General features: G+C 65.0%; 1 protein-coding gene across 5 annotated transcripts in view; it reads left to right on the plus strand.

Moving 5' to 3' along the window:
* Window positions 1-21,675, plus strand: part of TP73 (tumor protein p73) — a 64,988-nt gene extending 43,313 nt beyond the window's left edge. For 3 of the 5 annotated variants that reach the window (XM_032495012.1, XM_032495014.1, XM_032495015.1), the window contains 11 exons: window positions 1,635-1,877; window positions 14,042-14,228; window positions 14,538-14,653; window positions 16,248-16,357; window positions 16,703-16,845; window positions 17,147-17,235; window positions 17,900-18,018; window positions 18,500-18,648; window positions 18,836-18,974; window positions 19,327-19,420; window positions 20,645-21,675. In XM_032495012.1, the coding sequence (XP_032350903.1) occupies window positions 1,635-1,877; window positions 14,042-14,228; window positions 14,538-14,653; window positions 16,248-16,357; window positions 16,703-16,845; window positions 17,147-17,235; window positions 17,900-18,018; window positions 18,500-18,648; window positions 18,836-18,974; window positions 19,327-19,420; window positions 20,645-20,983 (1,728 nt within the window). In that variant the 3' untranslated portion in view covers window positions 20,984-21,675. Of the gene's footprint in view, window positions 1-1,634; window positions 1,878-14,041; window positions 14,229-14,537; window positions 14,654-16,247; window positions 16,358-16,702; window positions 16,846-17,146; window positions 17,236-17,899; window positions 18,019-18,499; window positions 18,649-18,835; window positions 18,975-19,326; window positions 19,421-20,644 lie in introns of those variants that run through there. The other 2 variants (XM_032495013.1, XR_004325295.1) reach the window with 2 other exon arrangements.
* Window positions 21,676-22,032: the final 357 nt, after the last annotated feature.

Below are 22,032 nucleotides of genomic sequence, written 5' to 3' on the forward strand. Positions count from 1 at the left end.
TGGAGGGGGGCGGGCAGTGGCTCTGATAAGAACCAGTCGCCTGTCACCTGTCACCTGAGCTGTGCTCCCTGCATCCGGGCTGGGCAGACCTCAGGAGGGGCTCTCCCTCTGCAGGCCGGGAGGGGGCTTGGGGCTCAGAGACGTGGACACTCTGGGGGGTGGGTTATGAGCTGGAGGGGCCGCGCAACCCTCCTGATGGAAGAAAGACTGGGATGCGGAGAGGGGGCTGAGCACGGGGTGGCCCCCGGGATGTGTGCGGGGTGCTCTTCCAAGGAACGTGGAGGCAGAGACAGAGGGCAGGGCGCAAGGGCCCCGCTGTCGGGTCTGCCTCCACCCCCCTACCCTGCTATGGGGGCTCCAGGCCCCCTGCCCGCAGACGGAGGCCTCTCAGCTCACCGTCCCCGGGGTTCTCAGGCTGGTCTCCTGTGTCTTCTGTTGGGGCCACGGCATCAGCCCAGGCAGGTCCTGCCTGCTCCATGCCTCAGTCTCCTCATCTGCAAGCCGGGGACAGTAGCACCCACTTCAGGTCGTGATGATGAATTAATTGCTCCTCGGAGCCCCGCTGGCTCAGAGAAGGAGCTATTGAAGCGTTTGCGGTTAGAGCAGGTCTGGCCCCTGTCAGCTACTGTGTTACCCTCCTGCTTGGAGCCTCCAGTTTGGGAAGGGGGTCTTCGCTGCCAGCCTTCCTGTGGGGTCTGATCTGTGCTGGGTTCCAGGCAGTGGAGCGTGGACCGGCGCCCCCTCTCTCCCTGACAGGGCCTCCCTTAAGCTCCTGGCAGCGGCTGATGCGTCCCTCTCAGGATCCCACAGAGGGTGACCCGGGGGATATGCCCACACCGCGAGGCTAGGAGTTCCTCTTCCTTCCGTGTGTGGCCCGGGGGAGGGGGCTGGGCTGCCAGTGCCCCGGGATGGGCGGAGGCCGTGGACCAGGCAGAAGCCGCAGGCAGGGGAGCAGTGGGGACTGCAGGGGTCGAGGTCTTTCAGGTGTGGGGTGGACGGGGCAGCCCCACATACAGAGGGCATTTGAATGGGGCTATTGGCTCAGCCAGTGTCCTTCAGCCTCCAACCCTGCCCGGCCACCTGCACAGCTGGACCTCAGGCCACATCTGTTCCCCAGGGGGCCTCTCAGGCATTTCCTGCATCAGAGCCTGGGGTGTGCCCTCCTGCATGCAGGGGCCGCCCTCTGCCCTGGCCCTGTCTCCCCCACTGCCCGGCTCCCAGGCGCGGGGTCTCCCCACTTCGAGCTGCAGCTGTGGGGAGAGGGGGTGTGGCGGGTAGAGGTGAGGATGTCTGGTGTAGGCGCTGCCCCTGGAGAGAGCAGCCCAGCTGAGAAGGTGTCCGGGGCTGGGAGCCACCCCCACAGGCAGCTCCCCGCCCAGGTGTGCTTTGTGGAGCCCCTGACACCCGGGCACCCGGGAGGGTGATGGAGAGAGCAGGGCGAGGTGAATATGTCAGTTTATCCCAACACAAGTAGTGACCTGTCAGGTGGGGGGGGGGCCGAGGAAATATTTGGGATGACTGAGCCGCTGGCCCTTTAAGGCTCCTGTAACAGGACACCTCCCGGACTGGGACTCCGGCTTCCACTCTCCAGCCTGACTGTGTGTCTCCCCCTTCCCTCCTCCCCTTCCCACTAGTCCCAGTTCAATTTGCTGAGCAGCACCATGGACCAGATGAGCAGCCGCGCGGCCCCAGCCAGCCCCTACACCCCGGAGCACGCCGCCAGCGTGCCCACCCACTCACCCTACGCGCAGCCCAGCTCCACCTTCGACACTATGTCGCCGGCGCCCGTCATCCCCTCCAACGCCGACTACCCTGGCCCCCACCACTTCGAGGTGACCTTCCAGCAGTCCAGCACGGCCAAGTCGGCCACCTGGACGGTGAGTGGTGCCCCTGCTCCGGCCGTCATCTGTGGGGCGTAGGGTGGGGAGGGGTGGCCGTGTCCTGGGCACCAAGGGAGGGCCGAGCATGCCTGTGTTCTGTCCATCCAGGGTTCCCGCCTGGCCGGGAGGAGCATCGGGCAGGAGGCGGGTCTCAGGGCTGGGCAGTCTGGGTGTGCCCACCCCTCAGACGCTTGGCCAGAGGGGGCCAGTCTCCCGCAGGGCCCCAGAGGGGATGGACGTGGTCCCCCCTGCCCCTGGCGAGGTCCGTGGGGCAGAGGCAGACCAGTCTCAAGACTGCCTGGCCAGCAGGTTGGGGCGCTGCTTTGAATCCCATCCTGTGTGGGCAGGAGTCTGCCGGCCCTGACACCTGGCGTCCTCTAAGGCCAGTGCCAGGGTCCAGGGTCCAGTAGGGAGGTCACCTACTCCAGGCAGTGCCGGGCTGGCGCTGAGCATCTGTCGTACGCGGGTTTGGTCTCCAGGTTGTTATCTCCAAGCACGGGTGTGAGACGGGCACTCAGGGATGTACCCCGGGTCCTGCCTCTCTGTGCTTGGGAACGTTCTGCCTGCCGCTCGAGATTTTGATAACATCCCACGGCCCCACGGCTGCTCCCTGAGAGCTGTGAATTGCGCTAGGCTCTTTGAGTTTATGTTAACTCTTGAAACTGCCAGCAACCCATCAGGTAGAATCTATTATTGTCCCATTTTACCATCCAGAAGACCGAATCACAGGGAGGAAAAGTAGCTTGCTTGGAGTCCTGCAGGTAGTAAGTAGGGGTGCTGGCACGGGGACCCTGTGGCTGGGCTCCCAGCCGCTGAACCGCACTATCCGTGCTGCAGCTGGGGGGGAAGGGGCTGCCTGACATCCCCACGGGGGCAGAGTGAAGGCTCCAGGGACACTGAGCACCCCCCCCCATACACCGCCAGTGTGCCTGTGAACGTAGGGCACACACGGCACCAGCAGGAAAGGGTGTCCCAGGGACCCTCCGAGTGTCCTGCACCCCCCCAGGAGGGGAGAGTGAGCCCAGCCCTGCGCTCATCCAGGGGACACCTGGCAGGTCCTGGCCACCGGGCCACATCTCCTCCTCCGGGAACGGCAGCTCCGTGCTCACTGCCAGCCCCTGGAAGCAGGACCCTGGAGCGGGGGAGTCCATGCGGGGTGGCTGGTTCCTGCCCCGCAGGGGTGCTGAGCAGGTGACCCCGAGGTTCTGCCACTTTAAGAACTGGTTCCCACCGTCCCCACTGCCCTGCTGACCCCTGCTGTGCTCTCCCCACACTCCTGGGGGCCAGAGGTGGGGAGGAGCTGCAGGAAGCCTGGTCAGACTCTGCAGGGGCCAGTCCCGGGTCTGGGTCCGGCCACGGCCCCCAGCAGCTGTCTCTGGTTCATACTCCAGCTGTGGGCGCAGGCTGACTCCGGGACTTCCAGGGGCCCCGAGGGGCACCTGGTCCTGTCGGTGCCCAGGCCTCTTCATCTGGGGAAGTTCACTCCCTCACTGCTTGTTGGTGGCGGTGATGAGGCCTAACTGGGATGGTGTCTGTGCTGCCTGGGGCTTCGCACAGGTGGTGCTGGGGAGTTGTCTTTGTTATTTCCTGGGCCTGTGGGGGTAGGGGTGGGGGTCGGGGGCCACTGAGGCCGGTCCTCCCAGACAAGGTTGTTTAGGGGAAGCTGCACCTGCCAGGGTTCTTTATTGCCTATGGGGTTCTGCTCCGCACATCCCTGTTCTGAGGTCTGGCCTTTGAGGCATTTGCATACCTCTTGCACACTTGCATACCTCTAGCGACAGGAGGCTCACTATCTATCTTAGTCCAAGTTCCCACTTGCTCCCTAGGCCCTTTCTCTCTCTTCTGGAAGGGAGGGTCCCAGTTCCTCCTTCAGTGACATTCTGTCATCAGGGCCTGAGTGACTGGTCCCCTAGGAGTCCTGGTAGGCAGCTTGTGTGGGGGGGTCCCAGCTCCCTTCCTCTCCACTGTTTGAGGATGCCGGTGGGGTCTCTGTAGCATCTGGAGGGCTTGGAGCCTTCGGATGTCTGAGCTGGTCCTCAGGAGGGACAGAGCTGCCCTCTGCCGGCTGCCCTCTGCCACCCTCCTGGTCGTGTCCGCCACTCCTTGCCAGGTGTGTGGCCTCAAGGCCGGAGGTGCTCATGGCTTGGTCATGGTTGTGCTGGCACTAAGTGGCCCCATGGGGTGGTCTGTCTGGGATGGAGGTGGCTCATTTGGCTGCACAGAAGGCAGAGGAAGGCTCACTGTGCCCAGGGGCTCCCCTTCAGGCTCTGAGCCTCCCTCACCCCCGTGCCCCTCCCTGCCCGGCCCCACCCCCGAAGTCTTGTGGAGCTGAGCTGAGGAGGACGGTGCTGCTGCTGGTGCTAACAGCCCCCGCCCCGGCCCCTGTCCACGTGGGGATGGGGGTGGGACAGACGTTGATAGTGAGACCTTTGGCATCTCAGCCCTGGGAGCGGTCCCCACCCCCTCAGGCTCCCTGCCTCGCCCGGGGGAGGGGGCGGGCGGGCAGGCGGCAGCAGGAAGACGGGGACCACCGGGTGCCCTGCCTGCTCGCAGCTCTAGGGGGCTGGCTGTGCCGGTGCCGCCCAGACTTGCCACCAGCCTTGCTGTCCTGGCCTCTGCGCCGCGCCAGGCACGGCCCCCTTACACCAGCCGGCTGGTAACTGATAGATAATTTATATTTTTCTCAAGTGCACTTCCAAACCGACTGCTGCCGTCACTCCTCTCCTGGCACAGGAAAAACAGCCCCCGCGGCCCCTGAGCGGCCACGGCTGTTAATGGGGTCTTTGGCTTCTGCTCGGCTGAGGCTCCCTGTGGGCTGCCCCGGCCCCGGGGGGCCCCTCTGCCCTGCCCTGCACCCCTCGGACTTCAGATCTCACGCCTGCGCTCTTTGGGCACAGGGGGGCCTGGAGCCCTCAGCCCACAGGCCTGTGTGTGCACACTCGTGCAGACCCACACACGTGAACACATGTGCAGACACGCACAGCACACACACGCAGACACTGCACACGTGTTGGAACACACTCGCAGACACACAGCTGTGCAGGCCCCTCCTGGTTGCTGCCCAGGGCTCTGACAGCCCGCCCCTCCCGCAGAAGGCCAGAGGTGGTGGGTCATGGGTAGCTGACAGGTCAGAGGAGGGACCTGGGCTCTTCCTGAGACTGTGAACAGGAGCAGGGACCAGGTGAGGTGGGAGTTTGGCCATCGGGGCAGATAAGCCGCTGGCGGGGGTGTAACGCCCACCAGTGTTCATTGCATGTCAGTGTTGGGGCTGAGGCGTGTCTGTTTTGGGGCTTATCTGGGCTTCAGGGAGAGACACCATGAGAGATCATGGTTGTGAGTGGGGCCGATGTTCCGAGGGCTGGTGACAGGTGGAGTGGGGCCAGGGCTGGTGGGGCCGAGTGCTTGTATCCCTGTCCCACGCCCTCCCTGGGACACTCACGGTCGGGGTTGAGGCAGGGCCCAGCCTGGCCTCTGGGCCCTGGTGTCCACTCCCATCCTGGGGACTGTCACACGTGGGCACCGTGGGGATAGCTGGTGACAGGGTTCCCAAGGAGCTGAGAGGAGGCGCGACCCCACGTGAAGGCGTCTTGGTGCTGTGCAGTCCAGTCCAGCCTCTCCCCGCTCCCAGGCTGAGCCTCTCCAGGGACGGGACTGGCCTGGATGTTCCAGAGGTTGGGGAGGGGGCTCCGAGGTCGGGCAGCCATGAGGCGAGATGGTGAGGGTGCGCACGGGTGTGCAGGCACAGCTGGTCCCTGGGGGGCCTTGGGACAGACCGCCAGCCAGGACACAGCCCCCTGAATGACCTCCAGCTGCCCCAGACCTGGCGGGGTGTGTGTCCATCCGTCTGTCCTGGGGGCGAGCTGACCCACGTGGTGTGAGCGCCACCCCTCCTGGCCCTGGGGGAGCACGAGGAAGGGGGGCTGGGACACAAAGGCTCTGCGCGGGATTCCTGGGCAGAATGTGGCTGAGTCAACACTAATGGATTCGGGAGAGCACTTTCCAGCCCCTCGGAGGTTTGCAAGCAGGAAAATAACAGCGGAGGTGCCCCGACACGATCGTGGTGTCAATTGCGTTATCCTAAAGGTTTATGGAATGCGTAAGTGGAATTAATACCTTTTACTGGCACCAGGAGCAATTATATGTATTTGAAGCCGCCGGAAGATCTAACAATGTTTATCATGGAGACGAAACGTGGGGTATTAAGGGGAAGTGGGCGCACTCGGGGAGAAGCTGCAGCAAATGCTGGCCTCGTGCAGAGCTCTGCGGGCTGGTCCCGGCCGGAGGACGGGGTCCCCTCTTTTCTCTCCACCCTCCCCAGCAGCGGGGAGCCCTGCCCCTGGAGGTCACAGACCTCAGCCTTGGAGGCCCTGAGAGGGGCCCCGAGTCCCTGCACCAGAGGGGTGCTCCCAGGGCAGCCCCCACGCCCACCCCCGTGGACCCGAGTCCATCCCGCAGGTGTGCGGCTGCAAGCGGGGCATGGTGCAGTACACGTTCTGCGGAGCATTGCCTGTGCTCTGGGGCTTGTTTCCAACTTGGCTGTGGCTCCGTGGATTTTGGGGTGTCTGCTGAGTGTGCTGACTGAACTATTACAGTGCCCCCGAGTAAAAAGGCCGAGCCCTAAGCACCCCGAGTATGTGTTGTAGGCTCTCGTGTTCCCCCCATTTTATGGATAAGGAAACCGAGACTTGAGAGGGCAGGTCCCTGCTCAAGGACACCCATCAGCAGAGGACTGAGCAGGGGTCTGACCCAGCAGCCTGACCCCGGCTTTCCTCACTTGTGTGGGGCGCAGGCTGTGCACCCTTGGGGGCATGTCAAAGGAGCAGCCTTGTCCCAGCTCGAGGGGCAGGTCTCGGGGACCCCCCCGGACCCAGGGAACCAGGGGTTGGGGGGCTGGCCCCCCCAGGGGACCAAGGGACCAGGGGTTGGGGGGCTGCCTCCCCCAGGACCCAGGGGACCAGGGGTTGGGGGGCTGACCCCTCAGAGTTCTAGGGCTTGCCCCTGGTGGGGGACCACGGGCCCTAGCGACCCTGCGATCACTGTTTGTTGATGAGTGAGTGACAGCTGCCGCCCAGCGAGGGTAGTCTGCACAGCCGCCTTCCTGCCTGTTTTTTTTTTGACAAATGGAAATTCCTCAAGAAGACTTTGTGGTTAGGATGATCGGGGCTGACCAGGCTCAAAGGCTGAAGTGGTTACACGCCAGGAGGGCTCGGGAGGCAGGCGAGCTGGACCTGGGACCTGCCCCTCCTCTGCTCTTCCTGCAACTCAACCGGGCCTGCAGCCCCCGCCCCACCCCTGGTTCCCATCACCCCCTTTCTAGGTGGGAAAGCGAGGACCAGAGGGGAGGTCCTGACCCAGCTTCTCCTAGAACTAGTGCTGCAGCCACGGGGGGTCCCCAGTGCCCTGGACCTTGGCCGTGGGGGGACTCTGGGAGAGGGTCGCAGCTGAGCAGTAAGTTAGAGCTCTGCTTCCAAGCCAGGTGGGTTCCTGTGGTTAGTGGTGGGGGAAATCTGCCTTGGGATTTTCTTAGCCCCCAAACTTAGAAGCCAAGCTCAAGTTCATGGATCCCAGGCCCCGGAATTCCACCAGCCATGGCTGCAGGGACCCCAACACAGAGGCCTGCTGGTCCAGGCCCTGGTCTCCTGGAGAGAAGCCCCTTGTCCACATCCGGGCATTCTGTCCATTTGTCTAGGCGGCCTCAGGAAGGGGAGAGGCAGAGCTGGGAGGAAAGCGTCTCCTCTGGGTGGGGTGGCAGGTCGGGGCTGCAGCCCAGGAGGGGCTTGGCAGCTCAGGGTTGCGAGTTACAGCTCGCTCTAGGGCAGGAACCCCCCATGAAAGGCACACAGGCCTCAGTGAAGCGGAAGGTCGGGGCTGTGGGGGGACCATGCAGTGGCCTGAATCCATCCCCCAGGATCGCAGACCTGCCTGGGGCGGGGCACCTCCTCGCTTTCTCCATAGGGTCCTCATATTGAGTGGGGGCAGCTGGTGCCTCCAGGGCCTTGGAGAGGATGCACGGAGGTGGGCTGGTGCAGTGGGAGTCACCACGTGCTGCACGGGGCCAGGTGTTTGGAAGCCCACACTCTCCCCGCCCCAGATGCTTCCCTGGATATTTACAAGTTTCAGTGAAAACCGATTGCAGCCAGCTGTCCTGAAAGCTGAAGACTGACCACCCCCACGTGTCCGGGGCTTGCAGGTCCCGTGCTCACCGGAGAAGCCGCCGCGGGCTCCTCTCCTGCTGGCCGGGGGCGGAGCTTACTTACTGAGAGGCAGCACTCGCTGCTCCCGGCCAAAGGGCGTGTGGCTTTACCCGTGGTCCTCACCAGGGACTCGCTCGCCGCTGCCTTGGCAGGCGGGCAGGGCTCTCACCCTAACCCCGACTTCAGACTCCAGGGTCTCCCTCCGGGGCTCCTGCTCTGGCTTCTGGAGGAGCCATTCTGAGCACCTGCCAGAGCTGTGGCCACCACCCAGCCTCTCTTCCCCCCATTTCCCCCGCCTCCTGCAGCTGGTCCAGCTCCAGGCACCCCCCCCCCAGGCCATCTGAAGCTGCAAGGCGCTTGGGGAAGAAGGCGGCCTCTCTGTGCCTGCCCGCACCAGCCCAGCGACAGTGACCAGAGTGGTGTGCCCACAGTCAGAGGCTCTGGGACTGTCCTGTGAGCAAGGCCAGTCCAGCTCAAAAGGCCACAAGCGGGGTGGGGGCGGGTGGGGCGGGCAGAGCTGGGCTGCTGGCTAGCCTCCCCACACCTCCCCGTGCCGGGCCGCTCTGTGGCCTGGCCCACAGCCCCACTTACTGGGTTCTTGCCAGAACATTCTCTCCGTGAGGCCAGCTGGGGATGCCCACTGCAGGCAGGGACACAGGAGGCCAGGACAGACAGCCATGGGCTCCCTGGCTGGCAAAGTCGGAAACCAAGTTTGTGGGCAGAGGAACCTGTGTTTGGACTCAGCTGAGGCTGAGCAAGGTGCCTTTGCTCCACAGGGACCGGGACCCTATTTGCCCCCCTGGAGTGGGAGGGGCAGCTGCTGCTGGGAGCTCCGGGGCTGCCCCGAGGACTCAGAACATGCCCTGCTCACCCCCTCCTCAGGGTTCAGGGGTGGCCAGATGCTGTGCTGGGCTACTGAATGAGGACCGGATGGAGGCCCAGAGTTCCCCACCTGCCCTGTGCACCGGGGCCAAGGGCAGGGCCCGCCTCTGGGCAGCTCCTTCTGCCCTGGCTGGGGTCAGAGTGAGCGTGGTGACAACAGGACCCGCTGTGTGCCAGACCCCACTGGCACGGTCCCTTTGGAGCCAGGACTGAGCCTCATCCCACAGCGTCTGGACAGGAAGGTAGAGGTGGTGCATCCTGGTCAGCCGTCCCCTCCCCTCGACAGTCACCACCTGGGAGCCACCCGCTGCGCAAGACCACGGAGGGAGACCCCACCCGCAGCAGGACCAGGCAGGTCAGGCCCCTGCTCGTGGGTCCCGCTGCCCCCCGGAGGCTGGAGTCCTGCCTCGAGGATGAAGGGCATTGAATCTGGTGCCTGTTTCCTTGTTTTGTCCACCTGCCTCTGAGCTGCACAATCCTTGTGGACCCAGGTCAAGCCTGGTGGTGACAAGCGGTCCGGAGGTGAAGCTGGGGGTCCCAGGGCTGCCCTCCCCCAACCTGGCTGGAAGCTTTGGAAGCAGAGGTCTGGGTTGCTGAAACAGGGTGAGAGTGCGTGACCCCCAGGGTGAGATCACGAGTGAGTGGACCCGGCGCAGAGGAGGCGTCAGTAAACGGTGGCTACGCGACTGAGAGCGGGGTGACTGCACCCACTCACGGGGTTCCCAGTCTTGACTCCAGCAGAGGTGCCTGCCCGGGCCCCCTGGCCCACCCCGGGCACTCCTCCGCTCTGGGCCTGGCCCGTCTCCCATTGGCCAGGCTTTGAGCGGGGCCCTCAGCTCCTGACCGGGCGCCACGCTGGGCCTTCCCTCTGCAGTGCAGACCTGGTGCCTACTGGCCTCTCTCCTGGGTCAGCCCAGCGCATGTCTGCTGCCCACCCTGCCCAGCCTCAGCCCAGGATGGAAGCCACTGGGGCTGTCCTCTGCTGACCTGCAGCCCGGGGAGGGACGAGGAGCTGAGCAGGCTGGTCTCGGGGTGCACCTGAGGGTGCGCACTCACCGGGGGTGCGCTGACCAGACACAGGCCTGCCTCTCTCTGGGGCAGCTTCTGGGCCACGGCCTCGGGGACTCCCCAGGTGGTGGTGAGCGTCTCGGCACCCACAGAGCCTGTTCCACCCCCAGTCCTTCTGGGCTTCTGGGGAGGGGAGCCTGGGCCGCCTGACCTGCGCGGGGGGCATCCGCAGGTGCACCTTTCCCCCTCCCTCAGCGGGGACTCTAGAGGAATCACAGCACGTCCTCCAGGCCAGGCTCTGGCTGTGCCCCCCAGGCATCCAGGGGCTCCCTGGGGCCTCCAGCCTTTACCAGACCTGTGGCAAAAGTGAGGTGTTGGCTGTGGGTTTCCTTGTGCGTGGACCATGGCTGCCTTCTGATTGTGGGTGCTCTGAAGCAGGCTGGGGTGATGGTCACGGGCGCCCCTGCTGCCCTTCCAGGCCGGCGGCCTCCCTGATATCTGTCAGAGCCCCCCCACCCTGACACCGTGCGCCGAGCTGCTCTCTGCTGAGCGAAGACATGGGAGTTTGGTAGCAGAGCGGTGCCAATGAAGGGTGAGAGGTCACCAGGAAGGGGTGGGCAGAACGTCCCTGTGGCTTGTGTTGCCCTGGGAGGTCCCCCCACCTGGAAGAAGAAAGGGGGCTGGAACCGGGGCCTCCTGTGAGCTTTCAGGACCACTTGGGAGCCCACAGAGCTTCTAGTCAAGTGCTCTGCGGACCCGCCCTGGGGGCTCTTCCAGGGTGAGAGAGGGTCTGTGGCCTTGAGGAGGTCCTCAAAGGGTCCACAGCCCAGGAGAGGAGAGAAGTGTGGCTGTGAACGCACGCACACGCACGCACGCACACGTGGAAAGCAGATAAAGTGGGCCATAAAAAAATCATTTAAAAAATAAAGCCCCACTGCAGGCCCCGTCTTCCAGAACCTGTTGTAGCAGATTCACCCCAGCTGGTTAACGGTATTTGCGGTTTGCAAGATGCTACACGTCCCTGGAAAATGACAGACAAGTTATTATCACCTCTCCACTCTCCTCCTGTCCAAACCTGCCCGTGCCGGGCACCCAGCTGCTGGGGAGCGGGTGTGAGGAAATTAACAGCCCCTGCGCCGCGCCCGCCACCCCCGCCCCCGCACCAGCCCTGCCAGGCCCGGCTGGCAGCCAGGCTGGGCCCCTCGTGGACTGGGGGGGGTGGGGGGGGTCCGAGGAGAGAAGCCGAGTGGGGGGGGGCAGGGCGGGCATACCCCAGCATTTGGGCAAACTGTTTCCTGCAAGCACGAAGGAACACATGCACCCCAGAGCAGGCAAGTCTGGACGGCTCTGTGTCAACAGCCGAAGATAAATAAGATTTTATCGGCTGGGAATCTGTTGAAACACATCCATCTAGCGGTTCTAGGGAAGAAGAGGCGGGGGTGGGGGGTGCGGAGAGGAAGCATCTTCACGTGACCTTCTCAACAGAAGAGACTAGGACCGGGAGCCCTGCTGCTCCCAGCCGTCCCAGGGCAGCCTGAGGCCCAGGAGCTCTGGGGGGAGGGGAAGGAGCTGGGAAGGGCGGGGCTCAGGCGCTGGGTGGGACTTGGACATGCAAGGGCTCCTTCACTGCCTACCGGTCCCACGCTGCACCCTGCCCCGGGGGTTTGGCCGTCCAGGCCTGCCCCTCGCCCTCCCGGGCTCCCCTCCTGCCCTGCACCTCAGCGGCCACTGTCAGCACTGGGTGCAGCCGGGCTGGGGACCCCTCAGGCATCCCTCCCGGATGCTGCCTGACTGACCAGCGCGGGGCCTGACAGGTGTGTGTGGTGAAGGCCACGTGAGCAGCCAGCCGGGGGGCAGCACTGGGTTGGGGACACCCCATGGGGAGTTGGCGGCCTTGCCAGGGACACGGGGGTGGGCTGGGCGCCCTCCTCTGCACGCTCACCGCTTGCCCGCCTGAGGCAGCCCGGGCGGCAGCGGCTCCCAGCTCCTGGAGGGGCGGTCGGGCTGCAGTGGGCTGCAGTACCAGGGACAGCGCCCGGCAGCTCCTCCCCGGGGCGGGGCGGCCGGAGGGGCCGGGGCAGGCCAGAGGGAAAGGCTGCGCCGCCAGGGCCGGGGCTCTGAGGCCGCGTGGCTGTCCCGGAGCCTGGTGGTTGCGGGGGTGGGGGGTTGCGGGCCCGTTGTGGGCCCGTCTCCACCTCCTCGAGGCTGCGCCTGGAGCTTGCCAGGCAGCTCTCACTGCACTCTTGTCTCAGAGCCAGGGACGGGCTCTGAAGCCTCACTCGTGGGTGGACAGGAGAGCCAGGACTCAGCTGGAACCTGGCGTTTGCTTGGGGCTGGGCTGCTGCTGCCCTGGGCACGGCTCTTGGGCTTATCCTCTAAGCCATTGCTTTGCGGAGTGAAGGGACAGCGTTTATACTGATGGGGACACAGGGCAGTGGTCACCTCCCTGGGAAGCTGGACTGACCCCCACAGCAACAGGCAGGCTCTCCCCTGCCCCATGTGGCTCCTGAGCCCACTCTCTGGCAGCCGAGGGCCCACCTACACCCACAGGGATGTCCTTCCCTGCAGAAGTCGGGGGCACAGATGGCAGGCTGCCCTGGGCTTCAGGGACCCCAGGTGGGCGAGGCATCCAACCCCCTTCCGTGACAGGGGCACAAGAGGGCTTGTCCGCCCTGAAGCCAGCACTGAGGGGTCCTGATCTCCCAAGACGCCACTAGGAGACCCCAGCCCACTTGTCCCCCAGTGCCCCTCAGACCCCGCCCCAGGGACAGGTCAGCATGTCCGGCTGGGTGTCAGCTCATCAGAGGAAAGACAGCTCATACTGCTCAGGGCCAAGGGCTCTGAGGCCCGGGGACCCCTTGCTCACGGGCTCAGCCCGAGCTCCACTTCCCTTGCTTTTCCTGGACTTGGAGTTACCGAGGGTGTGAGGTCCTTAGGGTCTGTTGTGTCCCTTGACGGCCAGGGGGTCTTCCTCTGCAGGGTTAGGGTGTGAGGCCCCAGCTTCCTTGGCAAAGTGGGCTCAGACCTACTCCTTCTCAGGTCTACGCCCCCCCCCCCCCCCCGTTTCCAGCTACTACTCTTCCTGGCTACCATGGTGGGGTGAGATAGGGCTCTCTCCAGATCCTGGTGCCTGGGGTAACTCCAGGGGGACTTGTGGGGGGCCCAGGGTGTGTGGCATGGGGACAGGAAGTGTCCTGTGACTCAGACTATGATGTTCCCTACTGTTCCTGGGGGACGGGACTATGAGGACCCCCAGATGGGCCCCCAGGAGCCAGTCACTGGAGGGGAGCTGGTCACTGGAGGCAGCCAGCTTGGAAACGAGGGGCACCCCTGTTTCCAACGGACCCTTCCATCAAGGATCACCTTTGAATTTGTGAGAGCTGGCTGGGGTCCTCTGATGGGCCACCCAGACTCCTGAGTGCTGGCCAGGGAGGTCCCTGCAGGTGGCCTGGGAGTCATTCGGTCCTCCCAGAGGCAGGGTCTTGAGTGGGGGGTCCTAGAGCTTCGTGGTCAAAACCGCAGTGGCCAGAACCAAGCTGCAGGTCTGGCCCCTCAGACTCGATGTTCCAGGAGGCCCTGGCTGGTTTCCTTTGCACAAATGCCCTAAAAGCTAACTCTAGGCTTTTAAGAACCAAGCTGTGATGCTGTAAGCCTCACCCCTTTCAAACTGTCATGGTCTGGGGTCTTAAGGTTCACCGGCTTTGATGCACCGGACCTGGCTCTCCGTCCCAGACCCTCTCCAGCAGCTCCTTCTTGCTTTCCTGGCCTCTACTGTTTTCATCCATAAAATGGACCCAGTGGTACCCATTTCTCCAACCAGTGAGATCCAGATAGAAAGCACTTCAGCCTGCCTGCAGGGGGCTCTCTGAGCCCAGACCAGCCAGGCGCTGCCGCGCGGGTGCTGGGGAGAGGCTCTTTGAGAGAAGCAGGCCCGAGGTGTTCAGCGGAGGGTCAGGCACTTGGCGGCCGTCAGTAGAGAGCTGTGGGGGCAGGGATTCCTGGGGTGGGGGCGGGCACAGCGGGCGAGGGCGTGGCGTTGGGGCGGCCATCCTCAACCTGGCCCCTCCTGGCCCCCAGTACTCTCCGCTGCTGAAGAAGCTCTACTGCCAAATCGCCAAGACCTGCCCCGTCCAGATCAAGGTGTCCACTCCGCCGCCCCCGGGCACCGCCATCCGCGCCATGCCCGTCTACAAGAAGGCGGAGCACGTGACCGAGGTCGTGAAGCGCTGCCCCAACCACGAGCTGGGGCGGGACTTCAACGAAGGTGAGGGCCCTGACCCCGCCCCCCAATCCAGTGTCCCAGCCCGGAGGGGAGGGCTGGCACGGGGCCTCCTACCTGGGAGGCAGCAGGTCCGATGGGAGGGGGCTCACCTCTAGGGCTCAGCACGCCCCTCCCCAGCCCCATGTCCTGGCCAGAAGTGCCAGTGCCTACAGGTGAGCGGGAGCAGGGCTGCTGGGCCAGGCCCCAGGGGCAGGAGGGCTGCCCGCTGGCCTGCGTTCCACCCTGCACCTCCCCGCAACCCCGGCCAGACCCCGGCTGGCACCCCTCTGAAGCCGCGTCCCCTCTTGGCAGGACAGTCTGCACCGGCCAGCCACCTCATCCGCGTGGAGGGCAACAACCTCTCGCAGTACGTGGACGACCCTGTCACCGGCAGGCAGAGTGTCATGGTGCCCTACGAGCCCCCGCAGGTAGGCGGGGCCAGGCAGGGGCGGGGCTTCCGGGCAGAGACCCCTGGGGTCCCTTAGCGAGCGTCTATGAGTTAAGTCTGGGCTGTGCAGCTCTACCCTACTTAACATCCCTTCCCTGCCGGTCTGGGTGAGACCCCCTTGGGCCCTCTCAGAGCATCTGCATCCTCAGCTCTAGCGTGGGGGCTGGGCCTGCTGACCTCTGAGCCTCAGCCCTGCCCGTCCTTTTCTCATGCCCTGGTCTCTACCTGGGGCTCTGGGGGACAGAGGGGCTGAGGACTGGAGTTTGGGTGGAGTGGGGGCCCGCGAGGAAGAGGAGAGGCCTGCGGTCAGGGGCACGTCGTCGCTGCAGGGCCTGGAGATGAGGTGATGGGGCCTGGAGGCTGGGGGCTGGGTGCTGTAAGAGGTGGGCAGGGGCAGAAAGACCTGGGGGGTCTTTGGCTCTAAGGCAGCAGAAGGTTCTGGAGCTGACGTGAGGGCCGGGCGGGGTGATGGTGGGATAGGGGTGCCAAGACCTCAGGTGAAGAGCGGGTCCCAGCTCTGGGCCTTGGGCCATGCTTCCCAGGGTGGGCGTGTGGCAGCCAGCCCCTGCCTTTCCTCTGCCTGGATTTGAGACCCCCCCCCCAGAGCTGTACCCCGTCCTTCAGCACCCACGCCCCACTCCATCCCTGTACCTGGTCCCACCGCCCCTACCAGGCCCTACCCCAGTACCTCGTCCCCCCAGGCCCTCCCAGGCCCTCCCAGGCACCTCCCCTTGGTTGCTTAGGAACAGTCCTGGCGTTGGAGGGACCAGGGCCGGGGAGGGGTTGCCTTCCCTCCCCTGAGCCCGGCTCTCACCGCCAGAGCCAGCCAGGAGAACAGGTCTCTCCCGCCCCCTGGTGGCCACCACATGCCAGCAGCTTGGTGAAAGGCCAGGTTTCCCAAACCAATATTGCGATTTTTGCTCCCTGACGTGACAACTGCCCACTTTGTGGGCCTCGGATGCGCAGGGGTCAAGAGTCCTGAGTTCACATCTCAGCTCTCCCCAGACCCCCTGGAACAAGTGTGTGTGCTGGGGGTCCACTTGGACGGCTCTGGGCCCCCACTGCTAGAGCAATGCCTTTCTGCCCAGAAGAGCCATGGCGTGCGAAACACGCTAGTGTGCCCACGGAGGCCTGTGCACGTGCTCACACTAGCCTCTGGGCTGTCAGGGGGGGTGGCTGGGCTGCCAGACCACGGCCCTCTGTGCCTCCCGAGAGCAGAAACTGGGAGTGGCACTCGGTACCCAGAGCCAGCACAGCGCATGGCTCCAGTGTACTGCATGAGTGGATAGATGCGGGTGGATGGATTGCTGAGTGGATGGAGGTGATGGATGGATGGATGGATGGAAGAGTGGATGGATGGGTGGGTGGATAGATGGATGGACAGATGGGAGGATGGAGGGGAGGATGGAAGGGAGGATGGATAGGTGAGGGGGTGGATGGGTGGACAGAAGACTGAGAACCATGGGACCCAGCACCCGCTTGCCTACCCAGAAATGTGAAGGATAGGAGCCCCCACTTTTGGGGTTGGGAGCCATGTGCTGACCCCACAGCCTCCCCCCGCCTCCTGTGTGCAGGTGGGGACAGAATTCACCACCATCCTGTACAACTTCATGTGCAACAGCAGCTGCGTGGGCGGCATGAACCGGCGGCCCATCCTCATCATCATCACCCTGGAGACCCGGGAGTGAGTCTGCGGGATGTGGGGCCGGGGAGGGAGCGGGGCTGGGACCTGGGCCAGCATTGCTGGAGGTCTTGGGTGGAGACAGAGAGGCATGACCAAGGAGTGGTGCTGGCCCTGGAGGCAAGCTTGGGGGAGGGGCCCTGCAGGCCATGAGCTGGGAGGGGCCTCAGGGGCTGCAGGCTCAGGAGCCGCCTGGGGGGTAGAGAGAGTAGCAGGGGACCTGGTGTCCCAGAGCAGCTGGGCGCTTGGCCCTGACCCCTCAGCCCGTTGAGGCCAGTTCTGTGGGGTCCAAGGTGGCTAAGGAAGGAGGCCTTCAAATCTCACGGTTCTGGCTGTGTCCCTGGATAGCGGGCAGGTGCTGGGCCGCCGGTCCTTCGAGGGCCGCATCTGCGCCTGTCCTGGCCGAGACCGCAAAGCAGACGAAGACCACTACCGCGAGCAGCAGGCCCTGAACGAGAGCGCCGCCAAGAGCGGGGCGGCCAGCAAGCGCGGTGAGCGGGGCTCCGGGCTGGGGCACGGGCGTGGAGGGCAGGCCCGGACGCCAGAGCCAGGCGGCCCTCGGGACGCAGTTGGACCTGCCCCGGGGCTCGGGTAACAGAGCCAGCCCCGCCCTCATGCCCCTGTCCAGCTCTGTCCAGGGTGGGTGGCCCATCTGAGTGGGTGACTGGTCCCTGGGCCCGTCCACAAGGTGCCCCTCGCGAATGTTGGCTCACACCGGGCGGCGTGGTCGGCGTGGCTCCCCTGCATGCGCCCCTCCGCCGCCGGCTCACGAGGCCTCCCCGTCCCTTCCAGCCTTCAAGCAGAGCCCCCCTGCCATCCCTGCCCTGGGCACCAGCGTGAAGAAGAGGCGGCACGGGGACGAGGATGTGTACTACATGCACGTGAGTGACTGGGGCCCCCGGGGTGGCAGGCCGCAGGGCCGGGAAGGGAGAACCAGCTCCCAGGGGGCCCGACAAGCAGGGCCAGAGCAGAGGGAGAGCAGGGCCACCACGCGGGGGCTCTGCCTGAGTCAGGCCCCAGCACAGGAGGTCTTGCTGCAGACACAGCGACACCGTGGGGGTGATGCAGGCCCCCCACGCCGGGTGGCGCGTGAGGAGCCCCACACCCGCACAGCCTGGCCGGCCGCAGCTGCGTCACGGAAACCGCTCTCGCAGGCTGCTGTGTGACAAGGCTTCTCCAGCTGGAGGGTGAACCCCCTGCTTTGCTGGGACTGGTCTCTGACGTGAGAGGGTCATTTTCTGAGTTCTTCAAGAATGAATTCCTTGTTCTAAAAGCCCCGTATTTGTCGCATGTCCCCTGCTGGCACCCCACGTGCACTGAGCTCTGGAAAGGGGGACGGGGACAGTGTGGTGGAGGCTCAGGAGTGGGAAGGGATGGGCGTGGTTTGTGTGGACAGAGGAGACCCGCCCATCAGACCTGCTTCTGGGAAGAGGAGGGTAGAGGCAGGGGACCCCCAAGAAAGGAGAGGCGCTTCACTGCCCGGGGGGCCTGGGCCGGGAGGCGTCCACACGCACCAGGGCAGAGGGTCCACCTCTCTGTGCTCAGGTGCGGGGCCGGGAGAACTATGAGATCCTGATGAAGATCAAGGAGAGCCTGGAGCTGGTGGAGCTGGTGCCACAGCAGCTGGTGGACTCCTACCGGCAGCAGCAGCTCCTGCAGAGGCCGTGAGTGCAGCCCCTCCGGCCCCCGGGGCCCCGCCCTGTCCTGCCTCGCTGCCTGGGGGAGGTGGGGCCACTCGGGGGACTCAGTGTGGCAAGTAGTCACAGCACCAGGCAGCGGTTGCCTTGGTGTCCCCTCCTCCGGGAAGCCTTCCCTGACTGCAGCCATCTCAGCCATCACTCTGTCTCTCCCACGGCGGGGTCTCTGCTCAGTGAATGTGAGGAGGGGTGGTTGGAGCAACGCTGACCCACCAAGACTAGGTGCCGATTCCAGGGATGTAAGCCACACCCACCCCCTCCCACCCTTGCCGGGTCCTGCCTGCCAGCAGGCCACCATCAGACATCAGACAGGGAGTCTGGGTGAGGAGGCAGGCGCTCTGACACCTCACGCGGGTCGAGGTCTCCGGGCCCCAGCAGCACGGAGGTGTTAAGTGGAGGTGACAGTGGCCTGAGCTCCTTACCAACCCGAGCTGTCCCTTCCGAGCAGAAGCCACCTGCAGCCTCCGTCCTATGGGCCCGTCCTCTCGCCCATGAACAAAGTGCATGGGGCCGTCAACAAGCTGCCCTCCGTCAACCAGCTGGTGGGCCAGCCTCCCCCCCACGGCTCGGCGGCCGGGCCCAACCTGGGGCCCATGGGTGAGTAGCTCGGGCAGCCTGGCTGGGGTGGGCTCGGACCACCAGGGGCTCTGGGCGGCTGCCTCCCTCCAGCAACTCGGGCCTGTGAGCAAGACGCAGGGTCGTGGATGGTCCCCTCTGTCCACTCCTGGTCTTCGGGGCGGCTGGGCCTGGCTCGCTCTGACAGTCCCGCCTGCCTCTCGCTCAGGCCCCGGGATCCTCAACAACCACGGCCACGCCCTGCAGGCTGACGGCGAGATGAACGGAGGCCCCGGCTCCCAGCCCGTGGTCTCGGGGTCCCACTGCACCCCGCCACCCCCCTACCACGCCGACCCCAGCCTGGTCAGGTACGTGGGTGGCTGCTGGGCCCCGCCACTAACCCACTAACCTCAGCCCTGGCGGCCAGGTTACCTGGCCCCGCCCGGGGACGGTCCCTGCATGCCACCCTGCGCGTGCCCTGCTTAGCGGCTCGAGGAAGAACAGAGGCAGAGGAAGGTCAGGAGTGAGTATCCAACCGACGTGCTGAGGGGACACAATAAGCCAGGGGTTCCTGGACGCTGTGCCCGCAGCGAGCGCGTCCCCGATGCGGTGGCCAGCAGTGGGCGGGGCGACCTCTGGGGTGGCCAGTTTCTACCAGCACGGGCCGCGTAGCCGGGTCCTTAGAGGCTAATGCTGCTTTGTTTCCCAAACCCTCTGCAGTTTCCTAACAGGACTGGGGTGTCCAAACTGCATCGAGTGCTTCACCTCCCAGGGGCTGCAGAGCGTTTACCACCTGCAGAGCCTAACTATGGAGGTAACCGCCCCGGCCCTGCCCGGGCAGGAAGGCTCAGGGGCCACCCAGACCCGGCGCAGGGCCCTGTCTGCGGGGCAGGGAACGCTCTCCCCTTTCTGGGGCAGCCCCTCCGTGCCTGTCCTCGCCCGTGTGCGGGAAGCCTGGGGAATCTGGCAAACCCTTCTGCCCACAAGCAGTGTCCACTCCAGCCAGTTCAGCTGCAGGGCCTCGGGCTGGAAGGGACTCCCCCCAGGCCCCTCATTGGACTTGAGTCTTCTCTGATGTGGTCAGGCTGTCTTTGGTGTAGGGGGACGGGCTGTCTCCAAGGCACAAAGAATTGCAGAAGTCAAAGGTCAGAAGGGCCACAGAGCCGGTCAAGTTCAATGCCACTTACAAGGGGACGAACGGACCCCCAAACTGCTTGCCTTGCACCCACGGCAACTGAACATCCCGCCTGGGGTGTGCAGAGCTAGGAGCACCCCACCCCGGGCACCTTCACCGCGCAGCCAAGGCTTGTCTTTGGGTTGAACAAGAGTCCCGGCAACGAGCACTCATAGCCAGGCGATGCCTTGAGGGCAGTGATGGAGCCAGAGCCCAGGAGACACAGCTGTTGGATCCTGGGGCTCCAGCTTGGGGGGCCTGGCATCTGCTCAGAGGCTCATCCAGGTTCATCCCCAGCCATGGCCATGGGCCAGAAACATGGGCTGCCCAGAGGGAGCTGGGGCCAGTGGCTCAGAGGGTGGCCTTGTCGTGTGTCCACTAACGCCCTCCTCTGACCTCTCCCGGCTTCCCTGCAGGGCTGGCTCAGTGCATGTGAACGCTGCCTCACTGCTGATGCGAGCTTAGCGAGGGGGGAGGGGAGGGGCAGGGATGGGAGGAGGAGGGAGGGTGGAGCCCGAGCATCTGCTTTGACTTTGGGAGGGGCCCCGACCTGAGGCTGGGGGCAGGCGGTCCTCCAGGGCCCGGTGTGCAGTGTCTCCTTCTGTCACTCTGCCGTGGGCAAGGCCCCAGGCCCAGGGGCCCACGAGTGACCTCAGCTCTCCCCCCAACCCCAAGCACACACACGTCACTTCTTAGCTCTCCTGCCACCATGCTGGGGCCGAATTCGGTGCGGCCAGACCCGATGGCCCTCGGGGTGGGGTTCCTCACCTCCCTCTGGGTCCCACAGTTGACATCCCTGGTGGGAGGGGACGAGGGCAGCCTGCCACAAATGCCCTGTAACGGGGCGCCGCCCTGCTCCTGCAGGACCTCGGGGCCCTGAAAGTCCCAGAGCAGTACCGGATGACCATCTGGCGGGGCCTCCAGGACCTGAAGCAGGGCCACGACTACGGCGCCCAGCAGCTCATCCGCTCCAGCAGCAACGCCGCCACCATCTCCTTCGGCAGCTCGGGGGAGCTGCAGCGGCAGCGGGTCATGGAGGCCGTGCACTTCCGCGTCCGCCACACCATCACCATCCCCAACCGCGGCGGCCCTGCGGGGGCCTCAGGGCCGGACGAGTGGGCCGACTTTGGCTTCGACCTCCCAGACTGCAAGTCCCGAAAACAGTCCATCAAAGAGGAGTTCACGGAGGGCGAGGCCCACTGAGGGGGCCGGGGGAGGGGCTCGGCTGGGCCCCAGCCCGGTCTGCCCGGGAGAGCAGCGGAGAGTGGGCCTCTGGGCCCGAGGACTCGGGAAGCCACGCTCCACCTCTGCTTCCTTCTTGTCTCAAGCTGCCCTGGGAGGCAGGACCTCTGGGCTGCACCGGGAGAGGGAAGTCCAGCCCTCCAGCCACCGCAGCCCGCAGGCTGTGGGGTGGCCCGCAGGGAGGGGCTCCCGGAGCCGCGCCGAGCCTCACCCCTACCCACCGCCTCACTTTCCTGGGGGCTCCACTGACCGACTGCCAAAAAGTATTTTTCGTTGTCTCTGGTTCTGAGTGACTGTATCTAAGCCTGTCTGGTTTTTCGGGTCAAGGCTCCAGACTACGTCTCTGCGCAAGGCTGGTCCCTCTGCTGGACTTGAGGGCCAGCCTGTCCCTTGCACACCTGACTGCTCATGCAGACCCCACTGCAGCCGCCTTCTGTTTCTGCCCTGAATGAAAACCAGAGTTTCGCTGGAATTGAAGACTGGTCCCTCCCAGGAGGCGAGGAGACTTCTGGCCACCAGCCTCCAGCCAACACCCACGCCAAGGCCGCTGGCCTGTCACCTCTGTCTGGCGACCCTTCCAGCACAGACACGGATGGCATGCCCCTCAAATTACTGCAGATTGTTAATATTTGATAAAATGACACCCTTTTCTACACGGTGGGTCAGCCTATTTTAACAAAACTTCCGTCTTTAATGTTCCTGTCAGGGTTAGTCTAGGGGGGCTCCCAGCTTCCCAAGTCTGTATAAAGCCAGCTGGGCAGAAAGCTGAGGGGCAGAGCAGGCGGGGGCCCAAGACGGGCAGGGCTCGTCCCTTGCTCTGTGGGTGGGATGGGAGGCGGCCATGGGAGGGCAGTTCTGCTCTCTTGGTGGAATGGCCTTCCTCCTTCCCTGGGAGGCTGGGCTCTGTGCTGGGAGAGGCCCTCCCGTCCTGGCAGGGACAGGAGGCAGGCAGAGGGGGTCCAGGCCCTTACAGGGCAGCCCAGGGAGGCAGTGGGCTTGGGGGGGAGACG

The sequence above is a fragment of the Camelus ferus genome, chromosome 13 (genome assembly GCF_009834535.1).
Source record: "Camelus ferus isolate YT-003-E chromosome 13, BCGSAC_Cfer_1.0, whole genome shotgun sequence".
NCBI lineage: Eukaryota > Metazoa > Chordata > Mammalia > Artiodactyla > Camelidae > Camelus > Camelus ferus.